This window comes from Pristiophorus japonicus, chromosome 30 (assembly GCF_044704955.1).
Source record: "Pristiophorus japonicus isolate sPriJap1 chromosome 30, sPriJap1.hap1, whole genome shotgun sequence".
NCBI lineage: Eukaryota > Metazoa > Chordata > Chondrichthyes > Pristiophoridae > Pristiophorus > Pristiophorus japonicus.
Window position 1 is genome coordinate 7034878 of NC_092006.1, and position 25305 is coordinate 7060182.

Consider the following 25305-nt stretch of genomic DNA (forward strand, 5'->3'; position numbering starts at 1 on the left):
CAACAACTCCCTGTATGTTAGCTGTGGCTCAGTGGGCAGCACTCTCGCTTCTGGGTCAGAAGGTTGTGGGTTCAAGTACCAATCCAGGAACTGGAGCACAAAAATCTAGGCTGACACTCCCGGTGCAGTACTGAGGGAGCGCCGCACTGTCGGAGGGGCGGCGCTGAGGGAGCGCCGCACTGTCGGAGGGGCGGCGCTGAGGGAGCGCCGCACTGTCGGAGGGGCGGCGCTAAGGGAGCGCCGCACTGTCGGAGGGGCTGTATTTCGGATGAGACGTTAAACTGAGGCCCTGTTCTCTCAAGTAGACATATCCCCGGTGTGCTGGCCAATATCTATCCCTCAATCAACATAACAAAATCAGCATATCTGGGTCATTATCACATTGCTGTTTGTAGAAGATTGCTGTGCACAAATTGGCTGCCGCATTTCCCACATTACAACAGTGACAACACTCCAATAAGCTGTAAAGCGCTTTGAGTCGTCCGGTGGTTATCAAAGACACTATATAAATGTAAGTCTTTCTTCTTTCTGTGGCAGCGAGTTCCACATTCTCGCCACTCCCTGGGTAAAGAAGTAGCTCCTGAATACCCTGTTGGATTTATGTGTGACTATCTTATATTGATGGCCCCTAGGTTTCGACACCCCCGCCACAAGTGGATCATTAAAACAGTAGCAAAATTCTGCCAGGGCTCCTGACCTATTGGAGGTGGGGTTTGGGACTGAACATCAATGGCCCAGTGAGCCTGGAGATCCAGTCTGTGCATTCTGTAACTCCGCAGCTCACTGAAGTTTGGAGTGTGCCCGCGAATGAAACAGCATTTAACATGGTCGGTTCCTGAAATCGCTGAGTCACTCGGTTCCACTCAAAGTGAAAACTAATTGTGCCCTCGGCGTGTCCATTAAATGATATTCTAGATTTAAGCGGGTGTTCGAGGCGCAGATCTTCGAGCACTTTCGCCTCCAACTACACCTAATCCTATAACAGTCCCAAGACACAACCGCCAAAGCAAGATATCCACCTGCACTGCATTTCACACCACCAAGGGGTGACCTGATAAGACTTTAAGATTATGAAGGGTAGAAGGAGAGAAGATGTTTCCACTGGTGTGGGGGAGACCAGAACTGGAGGCCATCAATATAAGACAGTCACTGATAAATCCAATAGAGAATTCAGGAGAAACTTCTTTACCCAGAGAGCGGTGAGAATGTGGAACTCGCTGCCACAGGAAGGGGTTGAGGCGAGCTGCTCAGATGCATTTAAGGGGAAGTTAGATAAACACATGAGGGAGGAAGGAATAGAAGGATATGGTGATGGGGTGAGATGAAGAGGGGTGGGAGGGGGCTCGAGTGGAGCATAAACACCGGCACGGAGCGTTGGACCGAATTGGACAGGTTAGATGCAGGAAGATTGCTCCCGATGTTGGGGAAGTCCAGAACCAGGGGTCACAGTCTAAGGATAAGGGGTAAGCCATTTAGGACTGAGATGAGGAGAAACTTTTTCACCCAGAGAGTTGTGAACCTGTGGAATTCTCTGCCACGGAAAGTTGTTGAGACCAGTTCGTTAGATATATTCAAGAGGGAGTTAGATGTGGCCCTTATGGCTAAAGGGATCATGGGGTATGGAGAGAAAGCAGGAATGGGGTACTGAAGTTGCATGATCAGCCATGATCATATTGAATGGCGGTACAGGCTCGAAGGGCCGAATGGCCTGCTCCTGCACCTATTTTCTCTGTGCTGTACACTCGATGCAAGTCAGGCTTACTTCGTGCAATAATTTCCCCATCACACTTTGTTGATGATCCCTTTTTACAAAGCAGCTCACACAGCATTGGCACAGGAGATCTTAAAAAATCTAGCATACACGGCGTGCTTCTGTGACTGTCACATGTACTCCCCGCAAACCTCCCCCACCCCGCCCCGCGCTCGCTCTTTAACAGAGTACCGTGACTCACCGCCAACACTATCATGGGGAGATGCGCAAGCATGTTTGTTAGAAAAATCTATATATGGTAAGGAAAGGCAAGCATGACCACAAGCGATCGTTATCGCTGCTGAGCAGAACGTACAATCAGACAGCAGCAGCACGAGAAGCGTTGGGCTGAAGTGGGAGGAGAGATCGATGCTGCTTCGTGGTGTCACTTGGTTGAGTCAACGGCTGAGTTTTATTTCCATTCGGTTCTCTTGTGCTTTGTCTTATCACAGAAATTCGCGGCACAGGAGGAGGCCATTTCGGCCCATTGTGTCCCGCGCCGGCCGACAAAGAGCCACCCAACCTAATCCCACTTTCCAGCTCTCGGTCCGTAGCCCTGTAGGTTACAGCACTTCAAGTGCACATCCAAGTACTTTTTAAATGTGGTGAGGGTTTCTGCCTCTACCACCCTGTCAGGCAGTGAGTTCCACCCCAGACCCCCACCACCCTCTGGGTGAAAAAAGCTCTCCTCAATTCCCATCCAATCTTTCTATCATAAGAACATAAGAAATAGGAGCAGGAGTCAGCCATTTGGCCCCTTGAGCCTGCTCCGCCATTCAATAAGATCATGGCTGATCTGATCATGGACTCAGCTCCACTTCCCCGCCCGCTCCCCATAACCCTTTACTCCCTTATCACGCAATCATTTTAAATCCATGCCCCCTGGATATCTGTTAAAGGAAACAGATCCGTCCTATCCACTCTATCTAGGGCCTTCATAATCTTATACACCTCAATTAACTCTGCCCTCAGCCGCCTCTGTTCCAAAGAAAACAGACCCAGCCTAACCAATCTTTCCTCATCGCTAAAATTCTCCAGGCAACATCCTCTGTACCCTCTCCAGAGCTAGCTTAAATGTCAGTTTTCTCCCAATCTTGTTTAAAGTGATCTAGACTTCAACATCCACTATTTCATATCCTAATAGTAACACAAAATATTTTCTATTTAACATTCTTCCCCCCTCCCCCCACTCACTTTATGGTTCAAGAGCTAATCTGGGGTTCAAACCCAACCAGAAATTGGTAGCTAGCACAGATCAGTCAGCGTGCAAAAGACAGGTTGACCATCGAGTGCAACATTCTGACAAGTCTCCAGTCGAGGTGTGGACACATCTGTTTCTGAGTCAGCTGCCTGCAAATGTGTTGCACACTTCTACACGTTCTCTGCTTTTACTGAAGATCATACATCTTTTATATACTGCAGTAACTTGTTCGTAATTTCTGAGTCAGAAGGTCATGGCTTCAAGTCTCACTCCAGAGACTTGAGCACAAAAATCTAGGCCGACACTCCCAGTGCAGTGCTGAGGGAGCCCAGCCTCACCAACCTTCAAATATTTTAATTCCTGTGCACTGCTCTGATAATGAAACAGCTCACTAAAACCATTGAGAAAACATCGGCAACACACACCGAGGAGTAATGTCTCAAAACTGAGATGTTGCACATGTGCACTGGGGTGATGTTGCACGGACACACACACATACACCAGGGAGTGTGACGTTACACAACATAACAAAAACAGATGATCTGGGTCATTATCACATTGCTGTGTGTGGGAGCTTGCTGTGCGTAAATTGGCTGCCATGTTTCCCACAATACAACAGTGACCACACTCAAAATGTACTTAATTGGCTGTAAAGCGCTTTGGGACGTCCGGTGGTCGTGAAAGACGCTATATAAATGCAAGTCTTTCTTTTCTTTAAAACACACTCACAAGGAGGAAGTGATATTATACTGACACCCCCCCACCCCCAGGGGAGTGATATTACATTCTCAGACAGTCCCTCGAATCGAGGATGACCCATTTCCACGCCAAAAAGGGATGATATCAAGGAGTTCACAGATGTTTCAATGAAGGATCTTATATTCCAGGTCCCGAACAACAACCTGAAGGGTGTACGATGCCTGTGCGTGGATTTTTTTTTTAATGTGGGGTGGCCGTTGCACACCAGCCACCACACGGGCTTGACAGAGCTCGATCTTGGTCCAGTGGCAAGGGTTAACCAGGACAACTGGAGACCTGCTATGCTGCACGGACCCAGTGCGCGCACACATATCGCAGTGTGGGTTGCCCCTGGGCCCTCGCCTCAGCCGGGGCCCCGAACTCTTGCCTCTCCTGGACCCTGCTCACGCCGCTCCGCAATCTCTCCCGTTCCTTCGCCCCGACCTCGACACTCCTCTGCTACTGGGGCCGATATTACACTGACACACACACATTGCACACACTGACAGACTGACCGACCCAAGGGACGTCGCGCATGCGCATACCCCCCCCCCAACACACCTGAGGGGGCATCACGTGCGCCCGCACCCATCCGAGGGGACGTCACAGGTGTACACACACACACACCCATCCGAGGGGACGTCACGGGTGTACACACACACACACACCCATCCGAGAGGACGTCACGGGTGTATATACACACACACCCGAGGGGACGTCACGGGTGTACACACACACACACACCCGAGGGGACGTCATGGGTGTACACACACACCTGAGGGGACGTCACGAGTGTACACACACACACCTGAGGGGACGTCACGGGTGTACACACACACACCTGGGGCGACGTCACGTGTGTACACATACACACGGGGGGGCGTCACGGGTGTACACACACGGGGGGACGTCACGGGTGTACACACACACATCTGAGGGGACGTCACGGGTGTACACACACACATCTGAGGGGACGTCACGGGTGTACACACACATCTGAGGGGACGTCACGGGTGTACACACACACACACCTGAGGGGACGTCACATGTGTACACATACACACGGGGGGACGTCACGGGTGTACACACACACACACACGGGGGGACGTCACGGGTGTACACACACACATCTGAGGGGACGTCACGGGTGTACACACACACACCTGAGGGGACGTCACGGGTGTACACACACACACCTGAGGGGACGTCACGGGTGTATATACACACACACCTGAGGGGACGTCACGGGTGTACACACAGACATACATCTCCGAGGAACATCGCGCATGCGCACACACACGCACCCCCCACACCTGAGGGGATGTCGCGCGCACGTCGGGTGGACTTTCTTACGCGTACGTAGTACGTGCCCCTCCCTTCCCGCCCCCAGCAAAAGGGGAGCTGAGCGTTTGACCAGTCACCTGCTCGCGAGCCTTGCGTTCGACCACCACCTCCCGCTGCAGGCACTCGGCCCGCTCCTCGGCGTCGTCCGCCTGGACCTGCAGCACTTTGATCTTGCGCTTCACCGCCTCCAGGCAGGTGCCGGCCATCGGGGAGAGCGGGGCGGGCGGACACACGGTGTGCGAGAGAAGAGTGAGCGGAGTTTCCGAGCTGCTGCTGCTGCCGCCGCCTCCTCCTGCACCGACTGACTGCCGCCCAGCGACCGCACCAGCGTCTCCAGGAAGTGAGGTCAGCGCGCGCGGGCTGGAAGAGGTGGGTGGGTGGGTGGCGCTGGGCGCGAGGGGGGGAAAGGGCGGGAGATCTCCAACCGTCAGAGAGAAACCTGCTCCAGATGTTGGTCAATCTGAGAGAAATCTCCAGATGTGGGCCAATCTGAGAGAAAACTGCTCCAAATGTTGGTCAATCTGAGAGAAAACTGCTCCAGATGTTGGTCAATCTGAGAGAAAACTGCTCCAGATGTTGGTCAATCTGAGAGAAAACTGCTCCAGATGTTGGTCAATCTGAGAGAAACCTGCTCCAAATGTTGGCCAATCTGAGAGGAACCTCCAAATGCTGGTCAATCTGAGAGAAACCTGCTCCAAATGTTGGCCAATCTGAGAGTAACCTCCAAATGTTGGTCAATCTGAGAGAAACATCCAAATGTTGGTCAATCTGAGAGAAACCTGCTCCAAATGTTGGCCAATCTGAGAGGAACCTCCAAATGTTGGTCAATCTGAGAGAATCCTGCTCCAAATGTTGGTCAATCTGAGAGAAACCTGCTCCAAATGTTGGCCAATCTGAGAGAAACCTGCTCCAGATGTTGGTCAATCTGAGAGAAATCTCCAAATATTGGCCAATCTGAGAGAAATCTCCAAATATTGGTCAATCTGAGAGAAAACTCCAAATGTTGGCCAATCTGAGAGAAAACTGCTCCAAATGTTGGTCAATCTGAAAGAAACCTGCTCCAAATGTTGGTCAATCTGAGAGAAAACTGCTCCAAATGTTGGTCAATCTGAAAGAAACCTGCTCCAAATATTGGTCAATCTGAGAGAAAACTGCTCCAAATGTTGGTCAATCTGAAAGAAACCTGCTCCAAATATTGGTCAATCTGAGAGAAAACTCCAAATGTTGGCCAATCTGAGAGAAAACTGCTCCAAATGTTGGTCAATCTGAAAGAAACCTGCTCCAAATGTTGGTCAATCTGAGAGAAAACTGCTCCAAATGTTGGTCAATCTGAAAGAAACCTGCTCCAAATATTGGTCAATCTGAGAGAAAACTGCTCCAAATGTTGGCCAATCTGAGAGTAACCTCCAAATGTTGGTCAATCTGAGAGAAACCTGCTCCAAATGTTGGCCAATCTGAGAGAAACCTCCAAATGTTGGTCAATCTGAGAGAAACCTGCTCCAAATGTTGGCCAATCTGAGAGAAACCTGCTCCAAATGTTGGCCAATCTGAGAGAAACCTCCTCCAAATGTTGGCCAATCTGAGAGGAATCTCCAAATTTTGGCCAATCTGAGAGAAATCTTCTCCAAATGTTGGACAATCTGAGAGCAATCTCAAAGGCTGGTCATATTAAAATTATAAAAAATAACTACCGATGTGGGGGAATCTGAGTGGATTCCCCAGAAACATTGGCACATCTGAGAGAGAAATGTGGTGAAATCGCGAACTGGGCCCCGAACTCTCGCCGCTCCTCCGCCCCGATCAAAAATGGAGCAGTCAGAAACAGGACATCAATTAGTCTCCTCTCATCTTGGAGGCATGGATAGTAGGAGCATGCGTGCGCTCTAGGTCCGTGCAGCAGAGCAGGTCTCCAGTCGTCTTGGTTAACCCTTGCCACTGGATCAAGACCTCGTTCTGTCAAGCCCGTGTGGTGGCTGGTGTGCAACGGCCACCCCACGTTAAAAGAATCCACGCACAGGCATCTTCCACCCTTCAGGATGTAGTTCGGGACCTAGAATGTCAGGTCCCTCATTGAAACACCCGTGAACTCATCCCTTTTTGGTGTGGAAGCAAGCCATCCTCGATACGAGGGACTGCCTAATACTATACTATACCCCTCTCTTAGACGCTAGCATGGGAAAATCCCGAGCTAAAAAGCCGGGCCGAGAGCACCAACAGACACCTGGGGGAGGGAGATCTAAAAAAACACAAAAACATTCCCAGAACAGTGCCCATGCCACCACAACACAAATCACCCCAGAAAATTCAAAGAAAAAACATTCACACTTGCCTTAGTACGGCATTACTTGCCTCTCTGCAGTCGGTATAGGTTGGACCGCTCGATTTCCCAGACAGGTCAGTGCGGGGCGCGCTGCGGGACGTACGGGTCGGGCAAGATTCGAAGCTTGCACCGGTGTTGCGACCAGGGGCGTCGCACACACCAAGCGCAGCTTTTCCGGGCAGTGCTGCTCCGCGCCGTCGCTAGGGGGAGTGTTTGCTAGTGTTGGGGAGGAGTTAAACTAATATGGCAGGGGGATGGGAACCAATGCAGGGAGACAGGGAAACAAAAAGGAGACAAAAGCAAAAGACAGAAAGGAGATGAGTAAAAGTGGAGGGCAGAGAAACCCAAGGCAAAAAACAAAACGGGCCACTGAGTATAAAGGGGCTGCAGGAGGGGTCAAAACTAAAAATCATGGTTTAAAAACTAGTATTTAAACACTCTACCTAAACGCACGCAGCATTCTAAATAAAGTAAATGAGTTGACGGCACAAATCATTACAAATGGGTATGATTTGGTGGCCATTACAGAAACGTGGTTGCAGGGTGGCCAAGACCGGGAATTAAACATACAGGGGCATCTGACGATTCGGAAAGATAGACAAGGGAAAGGAGGTGGGGTAGCTCTGTTAATAAAGGATGATATCAGGGCAGTTGTGAGAGACGATATTGGTTCTAATGAACAAAATGTTGAATCATTGTGGGTGGAGATTAGAGATAGTAAGAGGAAAAAGTCACTGGTGGGTGTAGTTTATAGGCCCCCAAATAATAACTTCACGGTGGGGGAGGGCAATAATCAAGGGAATAATAGAGGCATGTGAAAAAGGAATGGCAGTAATCATGGGGGATTTTAACCGACATATCGATTGGTCAAATCAAATCGCACGGGATAGCTTGGAGGAGGAATTCATAGAATGCATACGGGATTGTTTCTTAGAACAGTATGTTGCAGAACCTACAAGGGAGCAAGCTATCTTAGATCTGGTCCTGTGTAATGAGGCAGGAATAATAAACGATCTCCTAGTAAAAGATCCTCTCGGAATGAGTGATCACAGTATGGTTGAATTTGTAATACAGATTGAGGATGAGGAAGTAGTGTCTCAAACGAGCGTACTATGCTTAAACAAAGGGGACTACAGCGAGATGAGGGCAGAGTTGGCTAAAGTAGACTGGAAACACAGACTAAACGGTGGCACAATTGAGGAACAGTGGAGGACTTTTAAGGAGCTCTTTCATAGTGCTCAACAAAAATATATTCCAGTGAAAAAGAAGGGCGGTAAGAGAAGGGATAACCAGCCGTGGATAACCAAGGAAATAAAGGAGAGTATCAAATTAAAAACCAATGCGTATAAGGTGGCCAAGGTTAGTGGGAAAATAGAAGATTGGGAAAATTTTAAACGACAGCAAAGAATGACTAAGAAAGCAATAAAGAAATGAAAGATAGATTACGAAGGTAAACTTGCGCAAAACATAAAAACGGATAGTAAAAGCTTTTACAGATATATAAAACGGAAAAGAGTGACTAAAGTAAATGTTGGTCCCTTAGAAGATGAGAATGGGGATTTAATAATGGGAAATGTGGAAATGGCTGAGACCGTAAACAATTATTTTGCTTCAGTCTTCACAGTGGAAGACACAAAAACCATGCCAAAAATTGCTGGTCACAGGAATGTGGGAAGGGAGAACCTTGAGACAATCACTATCACTAGGGGGGTAGTGCTGGACAGGCTAATGGGACTCAAGGTAGACAAGTCCCCTGGTCCTGATGAAATGCATCCCAGGGTATTAAAAGAGATGGCGGAAGTTATAGCAACTGCATTCGTTATAATCTACCAACATTCTCTGGACTCTGGGGAGGTACCAGCGGATTGGAAAGCAGCTAATGTAACGCCTCTGTTTAAAAAAGGGGGCAGACAAAAGGCAGGTAACTATAGGCCGGTTAGTTTAACATCTGTAGTGGGGAAAATGCTTGAAACTATCATTAAGGAAGAAATAGCGGGACATCTAAATAGGAATAGTGCAATCAAGCAGACGCAGCATGGATTCATGAAGGGGAAATCATGTTTAACTAATTTACTGGAATTCTTTGAGGATATAACGAGCATGGTGGATAGAGGTGTACCGATGGATGTGGTGTATTTAGATTTTCAAAAGGCATTCGATAAGATGCCACACAAAAGGTTACTGCAGAAGATAAGGGTACGCGGAGTCAGAGGAAATGTATTAGCATGGATAGAGAATTGGCTGGCGAACAGAAAGCAGAGAGTCGGGATAAATGGGTCCTTTTCGGGTTGGAAATCGGTGGTTAGTGGTGTGCCACAGGGATCGGTGCTGGGACCACAACTGTTTACAATATACATAGATGACCTAGAAGAGGGGACAGAGTGTAGTGTAACAAAATTTGCAGATGACACAAAGATTAGTGGGAAAGCGGGTTGTGTAGAGGACTCAGAGAGGCTGCAAAGAGATTTAGATAGGTTAAGCGAATGGGCTAAGGTTTGGCAGATGGAATACAATGTCGGAAAGTGTGAGGTCATCCACCTTGGGGGAAAAAAAACAGTAAAAGGGAATATTATTTGAATGGGGAGAAATTACAACATGCTGCGCTGCAGAGGGACCTGGGGGTCCTTGTGCATGAAACTCTTTTTGGATGAATCCCAAAAAGTTAGTTTGCAGGTGCAGCAGGTAATCAGGAAGGCGAATGGAATGTTGGCCTTCATTGCGAGAGGGATGGAGTACAAAAGCAGGGAGGTCCTGCTGCAACTGTATAGGGTATTGGTGAGGCCGCACCTGGAGTACTGCGTGCAGTTTTGGTCACCTTACTTAAGGAAGGATATACTAGCCTTGGAGGGGGTACAGAGACGATTCACTAGGCTGATTCTGGAGATGAGGGGGTTACCTTATGATGATAGATTGAGTAGACTGGGTCTTTACTCGTTGGCGTTCAGAAGGATGAGGAGTGATCTTATAGAAACATTTAAAATAATGAAAGGGATAGACAAGATCGAGGCAGAGAGGTTGTTTCCACTGGTCGGGGAGACTAGAACTAGGGGGCACAACCTCAAAATACGGGGGAGCCAATTTAAAACCGAGTTGAGAAGGAATTTCTTCTTCCAGAGGGTTGTGAATCTGTGGAATTCTCTGCCCAAGGAAGCAGTTGAGGCTAGCTCATTGAATGTATTCAAGTCACAGATAGATAGATTTTTAACCAATAAGGGAATTCAGGGTTACGGGGAGCGGGCGGGTAAGTGGAGCTGAGTCCACGGCCAGATCAGCCATGATCTTGTTGAATGGCGGAACAGGCTCGAGGGGCTAGATGGCCTACTCCTGTTCCTAATTCTTATGTTCTTTTCTTATGTTAAACCCTGTGGGGCGCTGGAGGCTGTTCGCCTGCCCAGAACACCTTACCACCGCTCCGGGGCGAAAAACGGAGCAAAGAGAAGCTGAAAATTCACCCCCAAATGCCTGCGAATCTGAAAGAACCCCCCTCCCCTGCCAAATTTTGGAGAACCTGGGAAAATAATCACTGAAATTAGGGGTATCATACAATAAATCCCTCAATTATCAGGAACTCTGAGCGAAAAATGCCCAAATGTGTAGGAATCTGAGAGAATCCCTTCCAACGTGCCGGAATCTGAGACAAAACCTTCCCTCAAAGTATCAGGGAATTTGTTATGAGTCCTCCCCCCATGAAACACACGGAATCTGAGCGCTGAATCTCCAAATGTTGGGAAACCTAAAAGGAAAACCTCCAAATATTGTCGAATCCCAAATAAAGGCTGGGACACGCAAGTCCACCAGCATCTAAAGGGAGAAAGCATGGATCAATGTTTGACGTTGATACCTTCGAACCCAGAAAAGAGTTCATCAAGGCCGAATTTGGGACAGTTATCGGGGAAATCTCGTTTCACATGGAGTGACAAATATCCTGGAATCATTTAAGAACCAAATAGATGCTTCAATGCGAGACACTAGTGTCCTTCTGGATAACTGAACTAAGATGAGCCAACTGGCCTTCCACATCCATAATTATCTTGTGAAAATGCTCTAAACTTGCTACATTGCAAACTCCGTTCCCTTGCCACTGACTCCATCCCGATCTCCAACTTCTGTCTGAGGCTGAACCAGACTGTTCGCAACCTTGGTGTCATATTTGACCCTGAAATGAGCTCTCGACCACATATCCGTAGCATAACTAAGACTGCCTATTTCCACCTCGGTAACGTCGCCCGTCTCTGCCCTTGCCTCAGCTCATCCGCTGTGGAAGCCCTCATCTGTGCCTTTGTTACCTCCAGACTTGACTACTCCCAACGCACTCCTTGCAGGCCTCCCACAATCTACTCTACGTAAACTAGAGGTGTTCCAAAACTTGGCTGCCCCCGTGTCCTAACTCGCACCGAGTCCCGCTCACCCATCACCCCCTGTGCTCGCTGCCCCGTGTCCTAACTCGCACCCTGTCCCGCTCATCCATCACCCCCTGCGCTCGCTGATCCGTGTCCTAACTCGCACCGAGTCCCGCTCACCCATCACCCCCTGTGCTCGCTGCCCCGTGTCCTAACTCGCACCATGTCCCGCTCACCCATCACCCCCTGCGCTCGCTGCCCCGTGTCCTAACTCGCGAGTCCCACTCACTCATCACCCCCTGTGCTCACTGATCCGTGTCCTAACTCGCACCAAGTCCCGCTCACCCATCACCCCCTGTGCTCGCTGCCCCCGTGTCCTAACTCGCACCGAGTCCCGCTCACTCATCACCCCCTGTGCTCGTTGCCCCATGTCCTAACTCGCACCGAGTCCCACTCACTCATCACCCCCTGTGCTCGTTGCCCCGTGTCCTAACTCGCACCGAGTCCCGCTCACTCATCACCCCCTGTGCTCGTTGCCCCGTGTCCTAACTCGCACCGAGTCCCGCTCACTCATCACCCCCTGTGCTCGTTGCCCCGTGTCCTAACTCGCACCGAGTCCCACTCACTCATCACCCCCTGGGCTCACTGCCCCGTGTCCTAACTCGCACCGAATCCCGCTCACCCATCACTCCCTGTGCTCGCTGCCCCGTGTCCTAACTCGCACCGTGTCCCGCTCACCCATCGCCCCCTGTGCTCGCTGCCCTCGTGTCCTAACTCGCACCGAGTCCCGCTCACCCATCACCCCCTGTGCTCGCTGACCTACATTGAATTCTGGTTAAGCAACACCTCGATTTCAAAATTCTCATCCTTGTTTTCAAATCCCTCCATGGCCCTCGCCTCTGCCTTTCTCTGTAATCTCCTCCAGCCCCACAACCCCCAGGAGATGTCTGCGCTCCTCTAATTCTACCCTCTTGAGCATCCCTGATTATAATCGCTCCACCATTGGCGGCCGTGCCTTCTGTTACCTGGGCCCCAAACTCTGGAACTCCCTCCCTAAACCTCTCCGCCTCTCTTTGCTCCTTTTAAGATGCTCCTTAAAACCGACCTCTTCGACCAAGCCTGTGGTCACCTGCCCTAATTATTTCTTATGCGGCTCGATGTCAAATTTATCTGTTTTGTCTTATTGTCTGCTGTGAAGCGCCTTGGGATGTTTTACTATGTTAAAAGGCGCTTTGTGAATAAAAGTTGTTATTGAATTTGGGACAGATATCATCAGGAAATCCTGAAATCATTTAAGAACCAAATGGATGCTCATGTCCTTCTGGATGAATGAACTAAGATGAGCCAGCTGGCCTTCCACATCCATAATCACTTTGTGAAAATGTTCTAACCCTCCTACATTACAACAGTGACTACACTTCAAAAGTACTTCATTGGTTGTAAATCTCTTTGGGATGACCTGAGGTGGTGAAATGCATTTATAGAAATGCAAGTTCTTTCTTTGATACTAACGGATCACGGGATTCTGATTTCAATGAGACCACTGAGATCCCTTTGCAAACCGCCAGGCCCAGAACATTTGAACAGTGAGTAAGGAATAAATCTAGAAGAGTTACTCGAGCTTTGAGGGTCCACTTATCTGTTAAACTTGTACCGAGCTTTGGTTACACCATGCTTCGAATACTGTGTACACAGTTCTGATCTCCATATTTTAAAATGGAGGTAGAGGCACTGGAGCGACTGCAAAAAAAAAGGTTTACAGAACTGTGAGGTTATAACTATCAGGAAAGGTTGAACAGGCTTGAGGCTCTTGGCTGATAGAGGTCTGTAACATTACGAAGGGGTTCAATAGGATAGACATAGCGAAGAAAACTTCGACACACAAGGTGGTCATTCGGCCCATCGTGTCCATGCCGATCGAAAAAGAGCCACCCAGCCTAATCCCACTGTCCAGCACTAGGTCCGTAGCCCTGTAGGTCCCTGCTCTTTAAGCGCACATCCAAGTACTTTTTAAATGTGATGAGAGTTTCTGCCACCCGTTCAGGCAGCGAGTTTCAGATCCCCCACCTCCCTCTGGGTGAATTTATTTTTCCTCATCTCCCCTCTAACCCTACCAACAATTAAAAATCTATGCCCCCTGGTTATTGGCCCCACTGCTAAGGGTAAATAGGTCCTTTCTATCCACTCTTTCTCGGCCCCTCATAATTTTATACGCCTCAATTAAATCTCCCCTCTGCCTCCTTTTCCAAAGAAAACAACCCCAGCCTATCCAATCTTTCCTCATCGCTAAAATTCTCCAGTCCTGGCAACATCCTGATAAATCTCCTCTGTACCCTCTCCAGTGCAACATCCTGGTAAGTCTCCTCTGTACCCTCTCCAGTGCAACATCCTGGTAAATCTCCTCTGTACCCTCTCCAGTGCAACATCCTGGTAAGTCTCCTCTGTACCCTCTCTAGTGCAACATCCTGGTAAATCTCCTCTGTACCCTCTCCAGTGCAACATCCTGGTAAATCTCCTCTGTACCCTCTCCAGTGCAACATCCTGGTAAATCTCCTCTGTACCCTCTCCAGTGCAACATCCTGGTAAATCTCCTCTGTACCCTCTCTAGTGCAACATCCTGGTAAATCTCCTCTGTACCCTCTCCAGTGCAACATCCTGGTAAATCTCCTCTGTACCCTCTCCAGTGCAACATCCTGGTAAATCTCCTCTGTACCCTCTCCAGTGCAACATCCTGGTAAATCTCCTCTGTACCCTCTCCAGTGCAACATCCTGGTAAATCTCCTCTGCACCCTCTCCAGTGCAATCACATAAGAACATAAGAAATAGGAGCAGGAGTAGGCCATACGGCCCCTCGAGCGTGCTCCGCCATTTAATACGATCATGGCTGATCCGATCATGGACTCAGGTCTTTCCTGTAATGTGGTGACCAGAACTGCACGCGGTACTCCTGCTGTGGCCTAACCAGTGTTTTATCCAATTCAAGCATAACCTTCCTGCTCTTGTATTCCATGCCTTGGCTAATAAAGGCAAGCATTTTTAACTACCTGTCCTGCTGCCTTTTAAGATGTTTCCACATCTGGGGGAGACCAGAACTAGGGCCATAAATATAAGACGGTCACTAATAAATCCAATTGGGAATTCAGGAGAAACTTCTTCACCCAGAGAGTGGGGAAAATGTGGAACTTGCTGCCATAGGGAGTGGTTGAAGCGAATTGTGCCGATGCAATTAAGAGGAAACTGGATAAACACATGAGGGAGAAAGGAATAGGTTATGCTAATAGGTTTGTATGAAGATATGGCGGGAGGAGGGTCGTGTGGAGCATAAACACTGGCACGGATCAGTTGGGCTTAATTGCCTCTTACTGTGCAGTCCATTCCATGTAATTTGGGCCTGGATGCGGGGGGGGCGGGGCGGGGGTAGGCTGTAGTTTGGGCACCCCCTAAATTATGGAGTCAGCAGTCATCATAGGCAGTCCCACCGAATCTCGGATGACTTTGCACACGTGGGTTCGGATCCCATCCTTGTCGCCAATTGTTATGTCTTTAGATGCTCTGATAATGACTCCATGAGGCAATGTGCTGTCCTTGAACTGTCGTCCTTTATTGATAACTCCAGCGTGAGGATCACACCTGGTGGGTTTGCCTTTTATACTAGGCCAGGCACACCTGTACAGGTAACCTGCAAGTCTCCCACTGCGGTGCCCTCTGGTGGCACACCTCGTAATAGGATAACCATGTAGGATACATGACAACTTGCTTCCACGCCAAAAAGTTCACAGGTGTTTCAACGAAGGACCTAATATTCCAGATCCCGAACTACATCCTGAAGGGTGGAAGATGCCTGTGCGTGGATTTTTTTTAAACGTGGGGTGGCCGTTGCACACCAGCCACCACACGGGCTTGACCGAGCTAGGTCTTGGTCCCAGTGGCAAGGGTTAACCAGGAAGCCTGGGGACCAGCTTCCAGTGCGCGCGCACACCGCAGTGTGGGCTGGCCCGTGCTGCCCCTGGGCCCTCGCCTCCTCCTGGGCCCCCGATCACGTCGCTCTACGATCAGCAGCGAGCGACTGCGGGAAGCCACGATTGTGTGAAATAAGTACAACCGTCGATAGTACTCTCCCTCCCCCCTGTGGCACAGTTCTGCAGCACAAGTCAGCTCCTCCGGGGCGGGGGGGGGGGGGGGGCGGGGCGGGGGGGAAGGCTTGTTTCAGGACGAGTCACACATGCCAGAGGATGACCCTTTCAAATCGGTGATTTCAACCTTCAGGCATTTCCAGGGCTTATCTCTCCCAACTGCCAAAGATTATGGAGAAGGGAATGTTTCTGGAATCTGTCGTTAATCTCTCTGGCAGACGTGGAAACGTCTTACTGTCTGCTGGAGTAGGCCTCCTGAGTGACATGTGCCAAAATGCTTTTTAAAAAAAAAAATGCTCTCTGGCATCCAATCCTTCTGTTTCCTGGTAATTGTGTTACAGACTACTCAGAATAGCACGCAGAATGCAGTCCTGAACTTATTTTGGATCAAAGGGGAATGAACAGCGATGAAGACATTTTATATTTTGGTGGTTTTGCCTCTCCCTCGCCCTCTCCCTCTCCCTCTCTCGCTTTCTCGACGCACCGTATAGTTTTCCCCAGATGAGAAAACGCAAGCATAAGGGATACGGAGCCAAGCCGGGTCGATGGGGGTTTGAGAAACTTAGTCTTGCTACACTTGTACAGGGCCTTGGTGAGACCACACCTGGAGTACTGTGCACAGTTTTGGTCTCCTTTATATAAGGAAGGATATACTTGCCTTGGAGGCGGTACAACGGAAGTTCACTAGATTGATTCCTGGGATTAGAGGGCTGCCTTATGATGAGAGATTGTGTAGAATAGGCCTAGTGTAATCCCGTTATCCTACCCTTTCCCTGTCTCTTTGTGGTGAAGGCTGTTGCTTTGAGGACCTTACGGTCCAATATGTTGGAGTTATTAGACTTCAGTTAGACTATTAGAAGTGTCTTGCAGCTAATTTCAGGAAGCACCAGCACTATTGGGTTGGACTCTCAACTGGGAGATGCAACTTGGAAGCCAGTTCTGTGCAGGAGATCTTGGGCTGGACTCCCAACCAGGAGTTAGCACTTGCTTGGCATTTGGACAAGTGTTCCCCGCCCTTAGACGCCAAGTTTCAATATTTTGACCTATCAAAGCCAAAAGTAAAGGGCTTGTGCCTTTCCTGACCTCAGGACGTCCCAAAGCGATTTACAGCCAGCAAAGTTGTTTTTGTTTGAAGTGCAGTCACTGTGCAGCCCATTTGCGCACAGCATTGTGATCATGCCCAGATCACCTGTGGGGCTTTTTTTGTGATGTTGGTGGAGGGATAAATATTGGGCCCAGGACATCGGGGATAACTCCCCCTGCTCTTCTTCCAATAGTGGCCCCGGGATCTTTTACATCCACCCGAGGGGGCAGATGGGGCCTCGGTTTAATGGCTCTTCCGGAAGGTGGCCCCTCCGACAGTGCGGTGCTCCCTCAGCACCGCCCCTCCCACAGTGCGGCGCTCCCTCAGTACCGCCCCTCCGACATTGCAGCGCTCCCTCGGTACCGCCCCTCCGACAGTGCGGCGCTCCCTCGGTACCGCCCCTCAGACAGTGCGGCGCTCCCTCAGTACCGCCCCTCCGACATTGCAGCGCTCCCTCGGTACCGCCCCTCCGACAGTGCAGCGCTCCCTCCGTGCCGCCCCTCCGACAGTGCAGCGCTCCCTCGGTACCGCCCCTCCGACATTGCAGCACTCCCTCGGTACCGCCCCTCCGACAGTGCGGCGCTCCCTCAGTGCCGCCCCTCCGACAGTGCGGCGCTCCCACAGTGCCGCCCCTCCGACAGTGCGGCACTCCCTCAGTACTGCCCCTCCGACAGTGCGCGCTCCCTCAGTGCCGCCCCTCCGACAGTGTGACGCTCCCTCGGTACCGCCCCTCCGACAGTGCGGCGCTCCCTCAGTACCGCCCCTCCGACAGTGCGACGCTCCCTCGGTACCACCCCTCCGACAGTGCGGCGCTCCCTCAGTACCACCCCTCCGAAATTGCGGCGCTCCCTCAGTACTGCCCCTCCGACAGTGCGGCGCTCCCTCAGTACCGCCCCTCCGACAGTGCGGCACTCCCTCAGCACTGGCACTGGGAATGTCAGCCTGGATTTTGTGCTTGTCTCGAGTGGGACTAGAACCTATGACCTTCTCTGAGGCGAGAGAGAGAGTGCTACCCACTGAGCCATGACCGACACTGAGACAAGAGGCAACGAGAAATGTCTGTTAGTGTGTCGCCTGGTGGCCTGACAGGGTACACAGTGGTCACAGAGATGCCTGCAGATTCCACCACCCAACCTTCAGGACATGGGCTTAGTTTCACATGCGGGCTAGCTCAGGAGAGGCGAAGTCCAGCGCATTGGTTTAGCTATCACCTTGGTCGGCAAGAGGAGATTACAAGTTGTCGGGGGCGCGGGGGGGGGGTGTGGAGAAGACATTATAAATAAGGGAGGGAGGAGTAACATCTGAAACATTCTCACTCACATCAGCAGCTTTCTTCTCGGCCAGTTCCAGTTTCTCCTGAGCATCTTTCAGGGCCTCTGAATACTTGTCCAGCTCATCCTCTGTCCCTTTGAGCCTCTTCTGCATAGCCGCCAACTCATCCTCCAGCTGTCAGAGAGGGAGCGGGGGAGAAAGAAACAGAGGGCGAGAGAGAGATACAAAAAAAACAACAGGTTATTAAGAGAACAAAATGGGAAGGATCATGTTAAATAAAATGAACAAAGGTTATAATTGGGCATTTGTGATAAATATTGTAGCAGAGAATGATGGGGGTATATCAGAGTGTTACAGTGAGAGGTGTGGGGTATATCAGTGTTACAGTGTGGGGTATATCAGTGTTACAGTGAGGGGTGTGGGGTATATCAGTGTGTTACAGTGAGGGGTGTGGAGTATATCAGTGTTACAGTGAGGGGTGTGGGGTATATCAGTGTTACAGTGAGGGGTGTGGGGTATATCAGTGTGTTACAGTGAGGGGTGTGGGGTATATCAGTGTTACAGTGAGGGGTGTGGAGTATATCAGTGTTACAGTGAGGGGTGTGGGGTATATCAGTGTTACAGTGAGGGGTGTGGGGTATATCAGTGTTACAGTGAGGTATATCAGTGTTACAGTGAGGGGTGTGGGGTATATCAGTGTTACAGTGAGGGGTGTGTGGTATATCAGTGTTACAGTGAGGGGTGTGAGGTATATTAGTGTTACAGTGAGGGGTGTGGGATATATCAGTGTTACAGTGAGGGGTGTGGGGTATATCAGTGTTACAGTGAGGGGTGTGGGGTATATCAGTGTTACAGTGAGGGGTGTGGGGTATATCAGTGTTACAGTGAGGAGTGTGGGGTATATTAGTGTTACAGTGAGGGGTGTGGGGTATATCAGTGTTACAGTGAGGGGTGTGGGGTATATTAGTGTTACAGTGAGGGGTGTGGGGTATATCAGTGTTACAGTGAGGAGTGTGGGGTATATCAGTGTTACAGTGAGGGGTGTGGGGTATATTAGTGTTACAGTGAGGGGTGTGGGGTATATCAGTGTTACAGTGAGGGGTGTGGGGTATATCAGTGTTACAGTGAGGGGTGTGGGGTATATCAATATTACAGTGAGCGGTGGGGTATATCAGTGTTAGTGTGGGGTATATCAGTGTTACAGTGAGGGGTGTGGGGTATATCAGTGTTACAGTGAGGGGTGTGGGGTATATCAGTGTTACAGTGAGGGGTGTGGGGTATATCAGTGTTACAGTGAGGGGTGTGGGGTATATCAGTGTTACAGTGAGGGGTGTGGGGTATATCAGTGTTACAGTGAGGGGTGTGGAGTATATCGGTGTTACAGAGAGGGGTGTGGGGTATATCAATATTACAGTGAGGGGTGGGGGTATATCAGTGTTACAGTGAGGGGTGTGGGGTATATCAGTGTTACAGTGAGGGGTGTGGGGTATATCAGTGTTACAGTGAGGGGTGTGGGGTATCTCAGTGTGTTACAGTGAGGGGTGTGGGGTATATCAGTGTTACAGTGAGGGGTGTGGAGTATATCAGTGTTACAGTGAGGGGTGTGGGGTATATCAGTGTTACAGTGAGGGGTGTGGGGTATATCAGTGTTACAGTGAGGTATATCAGTGTTACAGTGAGGGGTGTGGGGTATATCAGTGTTACAGTGAGGGGTGTGGGGTATATCAGTGTTACAGTGAGGGGTGTGAGGTATATTAGTGTTACAGTGAGGGGTGTGGGATATATCAGTGTTACAGTGAGGGGTGTGGGGTATATCAGTGTTACAGTGAGGGGTGTGGGGTATATCAGTATTACAGTGAGGGGTGTGGGGTATATCAGTGTTACAGTGTGGGGTGTGGGGTATATCAGTGTTACAGTGAGGGGTGTGGGGTATATCGGTGTTACAGAGAGGGGTGTGGGGTATATCAATATTACAGTGAGGGGTGGGGGTATATCAGTGTTACAGTGAGGGGTGTGGGGTATATCAGTGTTACAGTGAGGGGTGTGGGGTATATCAGTGTTACAGTGAGGGGTGTGGGGTATCTCAGTGTGTTACAGTGAGGGGTGTGAGGTATATTAGTGTTACAGTGAGGGGTGTGGGATATATCAGTGTTACAGTGAGGGGTGTGGGGTATATCAGTGTTACAGTGAGGGGTGTGGGGTATATCAGTATTACAGTGAGGTATATCAGTGTTACAGTGAGGGGTGTGGGGTATATCAGTGTTACAGTGAGGGGTGTGGGATATATCAGTGTTACAGTGAGGGGTGTGGGATATATCAGTGTGACAGTGAGGGGTGTGGGATATATCAGTGTTACAGTGAGGGGTGTGGGGTATATCAGTATTACAGTGAGGGGTGTGGGGTATATCGGTGTTACAGTGAGAGGTGTGAGTATATCGGTGTTACAATGAGGGGTGTGGGGTATATCAGTGTTACAGTGAGGGGTGTGGGGTATATTAGTGTTACAGTGAGGGGTGTGGGGTATATCAGTGTTACAGTGAGGGGTGTGGGGTATATCAGTGTTACAGTGAGGGGTGTGGAGTATATCGGTGTTACAGAGAGGGGTGTGGGGTATATCAATATTACAGTGAGGGGTGGGGGTATATCAGTGTTACAGTGAGGGGTGTGGGGTATATCAGTGTTACAGTGTTGGGTGTATCAGACGGTGTTGCAGTGAGGGGGTATATTAAAGATTGGTACAGTGAGCAGTGTGGAGAATTCCCTTAAGAAAGCCACAATTGAATCTGCTCCCACCGCCCTTTCAGGCAGCGTGTTCCAGATCACAGCACCTCGCGGTGTACAAACTGTTGTCATCTCCCTCTTGTTCTTTTGCTAATTCTTCTACATCTGTGTCCTCTGGTTACCAACCCTCTGGCTAGTAGAAACAGTTTTTCCTTACTTACTCTATCAAAACCCCTCATAATTTTGAAGTTATCTATTAAAACTGCCATTCGTCTTCTCTGCTCTAAGGAGAACAAATCCAGCTTCTCTAAGTCTCTCCACATAACTCAAGTCCCTTATCATTCTGCACCGTCTGCGAAGCTAATGAGTGACCCAAATGGCTTGGAGAGTAAATTCAAAGCCTCCCTGATAAAAATGCAACATCCCCACCGACACCTGGGAGTCCCTGGCCAGAGGCGGCCCCAAGTGGAGGAAGTGCATCCGGGAGGGCGCTGAGCACCTCAAGTCTCGTCGCCGAGAGCGTGCAGAAAGCAAGCGCAGGCAGCGGAAGGAGCGTGCGGCAAACCAGTCCCACCCTCCCCTTCCCTCGACCACTGTCTGTCCCACCTGTGACAGGGACTATAATTCCCGTATTCACCCCAAGAGATTCGCTTTTAGAACGGAAGCAAGTCTTCCTCGATTCCGAGGGACTGCCTATGATGATGGAGGGTAAATGCACTGCCCAACGTGGCCGTGCGGACCGGAGCAATCGCGTTTCCGCCCCAGTCGGAACTGAGTTTGTTGCTCTCAGTCGGGACTGTGACCGAGGGAGACCTACGTCAGCCAGGGTTCCCTCTCCTGGCCGCTGACCCCGGTGATTCACGCTGGAAAATGCGCACCTGTGCGTCTGTCGGGTGTTCTGCTGTGACGCCCCGCGCAGTCGAATAGTTTGCCATTGTTCCAGCCCGCGCGCTAAGGGTTGGCTCCTCGGGCTTGAGCCGGGACACAGATTCCATGGGCGCCGCGCCCATTCGGCACCCACGAGCTCTCGCAGTGAGCCGAGGCGATCGGCCACGCCCGGGGGAGGAGAGGGGTTAAGCATCTATCCCGCCCACCGCACCAACTTGGCATCACGCGCCCGGCCCACGACTGAATATCGGGCAGGAGAAGGGGCTCGCTTTGTCTCTCCACACAACATCCCCCCCCCCCCCCCCCCCGCCCCCGCCTCCCACCCCAATGCAAGGGGGACTAAACCCAACTGCGGTACCCAAATGACTGCCGCGATTGTGACCAGCGCGTGCCGGGGATGGAACCTGGGAGCCGGCTGCTCCGACTGGCTCGGTACCACACCGCTCGCCGCGTTTACCCTCCCCTCCTACTGTGCGGAGGGAAGCGAAGGGATTTGGCCCCACTCTCCCCGAGCCCCTCACCTGCTTGCTCCGCTCCTCCGCCGCCTTTTTATCCGCCTCCGCCTGCTCTGCCCTGTCCAAGGCGTTCTCCTTGTCCAGCTTCAGCATCTGCATCTTCTTCTTGATGGCCTCCATTTTGTATTTTACAATTCGCGCCTCGCGACAGAGAGAAAGCCAAACCTAGCGCAACAGCACAGGGGGGCTCTCGTGGCTCGACGAGGGGCCGGGCGTTGGGTTGCGGAGGGAGCGGGAGCGCCCGAGAGCGAGACAGCCCGGTTGCAATCTGGCCCCTCCGCGCTCTGGCACAGCGGATGATATCTCCCCGCTCGTCTCCGAAACCCAACCTGAGAGTATTTTAATCAGCCATCTGGACACGGTCCGTACCTTGGGACGCAGCCAAGGTCGAGACAATGATTGGCTGACCGGTTGCCAAGCGATCATGCAATCCTCTGAATTTGGGTCCAATGGACAACTGTTTTCTATTAAAAGAGTGGGCAGCTGCTCTCCACTGATTTTTTTTTTAATCCCCTCCTGTTCCTTTCCCCAAGGACCTGACTCGTTACACAGAATCACATCGCATTTACAGCACAGAAACAGGTCATTCGGCCCAACTAGTCCATGCTGTATAGGCCCCATGCCAACCTCCTCTCAATCACCTCATCTCACCCCATCAGCATATCCCTCTATTCCTTTCTCCCTCATGTGTTTATCCAGCTCCCCCCCCCTTAAATGCAGCGATACTACTCGCCTCAACCCCTCCCTGTGGCAGCGAGTTCCACATTCTCACCGCTCTCTGGGTAAAGAAGTTTCTCCTGAATTGCCTCTTGGATTTATTTTTAAAAAAAAATTAGCTCAGCGGATGTGGGCGTCGCTGGCAAGGCCGGCATTTATTGCCCGTCCCCAATTGCCCCTCGAGAAGGTGGTGGTGAGCCGCCTTCTTGTCCCGTGCGGTGACGGTGCTGTTCGGGAGGGAGTTCCAGGATTTTGGCCCAGCGACGATGAAGGAACGGCCGATATATTTCCAAGTCGGGATGGAGGGGAACGTGGAGGTGGTGGTGTTCCCATGTGCCTGCTGCCCCTGTCCTTCTAGGTGGTAGAGGTCGCGGGTTAGTGACTCATGTTTATGCCCGTTAGTTTTGGACCTCCCTACGCAAGTGCAAACATCTCTACGGCTACCCTGTCTAACCCCTTCTGCCGGGGTAAGGTTCCACAGAGTCCAGGTACTTCCATTACCTCCCCCAAGTGGATGTTGTTCCTGTGCGAGCCTTGTAGGCACGAGCCATGAGCTGGGGCCATCGCAGGCCAGCATGATCCTGATGTCCAGGCAGATTTGAGGGCCTGATCTTCAAAACACTCGTTTCCTCAGGCGGCCGAAGGCTGCACTGGCGCACTGGAGGCGCTGTTGAATCACCAAAGGCGGGCAGAGGAAACGTTACAGGGACACCCTCAAAACCTGCCTGATAAAGTGCAACATCCCCACCGACACATAGAAACATAGAAAATAGATGCAGGAGCAGGCCATTCGGCCCTTCGAGCCTGCACCACCATTCAATATGATCATGCAAATTCAGTACCCCATTCCTGCTTTCTCTCCACACCCCTTGATCCCTTTAGCCGTGAGCGCCACATCTAACTCCCTTTTAAATATATCCAACGAACTGGCCCCAACAACTTTCTGTGGTAGAGAATTCCACAGGTTCACAATTCTCTGAGTGAAGAAGTTTCTCCTCATCTCGGTCCTAAATGGCTTACCCCTTATCCTTAGACTGTGACCCCTGGTTCTGGACTTCCCCAACATCGGGAACATTCTTCCTGCATCTAACCCGTCCAGTCCCGTCAGAATTTTATACGCTTCTATGAGATCCCCTCTCATTCTTCTAAATTCCATTGAATACAAGTCTAGTTGATCCAGTCTTTCTTCATATGTCAGTCCTGTCATCCCGGGAATCAGTCTGGTGAACCTTCGCTGCACTCCCTCAATAGCAAGAAAGACACCTGGGAGTCCCTGGCCCAAAGACCAGCCCGCCCTAAGTGGAGGAAGTGCATCCGGGAGGGCGCTGAGCACCTCGAGTCTCGTCGCCGAGAGCGTGCAGAAACTGAGCGCAGGCAGCAGAAGGAGCGTGCGGCAAACCAGTCCCACCCTCCCCTCCCCTCAACCACTGTCTGTCCCACCTGTGACAGGGACTGTGGCTCCCGTATTGGACTGTTCAGTCACCTAAGGACTCATTTTAAGAGCGGGAGCAAGTCTTCCTCGATTCCGAGGGGCTGCCGATGATGATGATGATGATGTGCAGGCATTTAATTCAATGCAAGGGTGGGAATCACTGGATTGCGATCAAGCGCAGGAAACCCGGTCTTTGTTCCTAACTCTAGCCCAGGTCGATGAGGCTATATTGCCCCGAGCTGAGATCAGGGAGCTGAAATTCAGTCCCACCAGAAAGCTGCCACACCTACTGTATTTTTAAGAGTTTTTAACCGCCGTTTCGGTTCACAAAATTCAGCTCTTTGTCTTTTTTTTTTCAATCGGCTAGGAAGCCGGTCATAAAGGGGGGGGGGGGGGGCAGAAGTGCGGCGGTCAGTGCTGGTGAGGGGCGGAAGTGGAGCGGAGCGGCGGTGACATCATCACGCCCCTGCATCACCCCGTCTCTCGCCTCCGTTAAAGGGGAGGGAGTCGGCCGTCGGTCGCGATCGGACACTGGGCCACCCAGCGAGGGTTTCGGCCGGGCCAGCGGCCTGGAACCCAAGAGGGGGCGCGGTGCGTGGCAGGCTGCCTGTTGGCGGCCCGGCCGAACCAGGAAGTGGAAGTCGGCCGGCAAAAATAAATAATAAAATGGCGGCCGCGGCTTCGGGCCCTTGCCTTTAATGGCCGCCGCGCAGCCAGGGCTTACGGAGGGAATCAAAGGTGCACCGGCAGAAAAAGCTGTCGGGCACCACTCAATGGCAATAAGATTTTTATGGCTACATTTTGTGGGAGGTAGGAGTGCCGGTGGTACGCACACTGATGACACACTCAC

At 50.9% G+C, this 25305-nt stretch overlaps 1 protein-coding gene across 4 annotated transcripts in view; it reads right to left on the reverse strand.

Moving 5' to 3' along the window:
- Nucleotides 1–5378, reverse strand: part of LOC139240183 (tropomyosin alpha-3 chain-like) — a 60769-nt gene extending 55391 nt beyond the window's left edge. Inside the window, exon 1 of one of the 4 annotated variants that reach the window (XM_070868607.1) lies at nucleotides 5111–5374. In XM_070868607.1, coding sequence (XP_070724708.1) covers nucleotides 5111–5239 — 129 coding nt within the window. In that variant the 5' untranslated portion in view covers nucleotides 5240–5374. Of the gene's footprint in view, nucleotides 1–5110 lie in introns of all 4 variants that reach the window. The other 3 variants (XM_070868605.1, XM_070868606.1, XM_070868608.1) reach the window with 3 other exon arrangements.
- Nucleotides 5379–25305: the final 19927 nt, after the last annotated feature.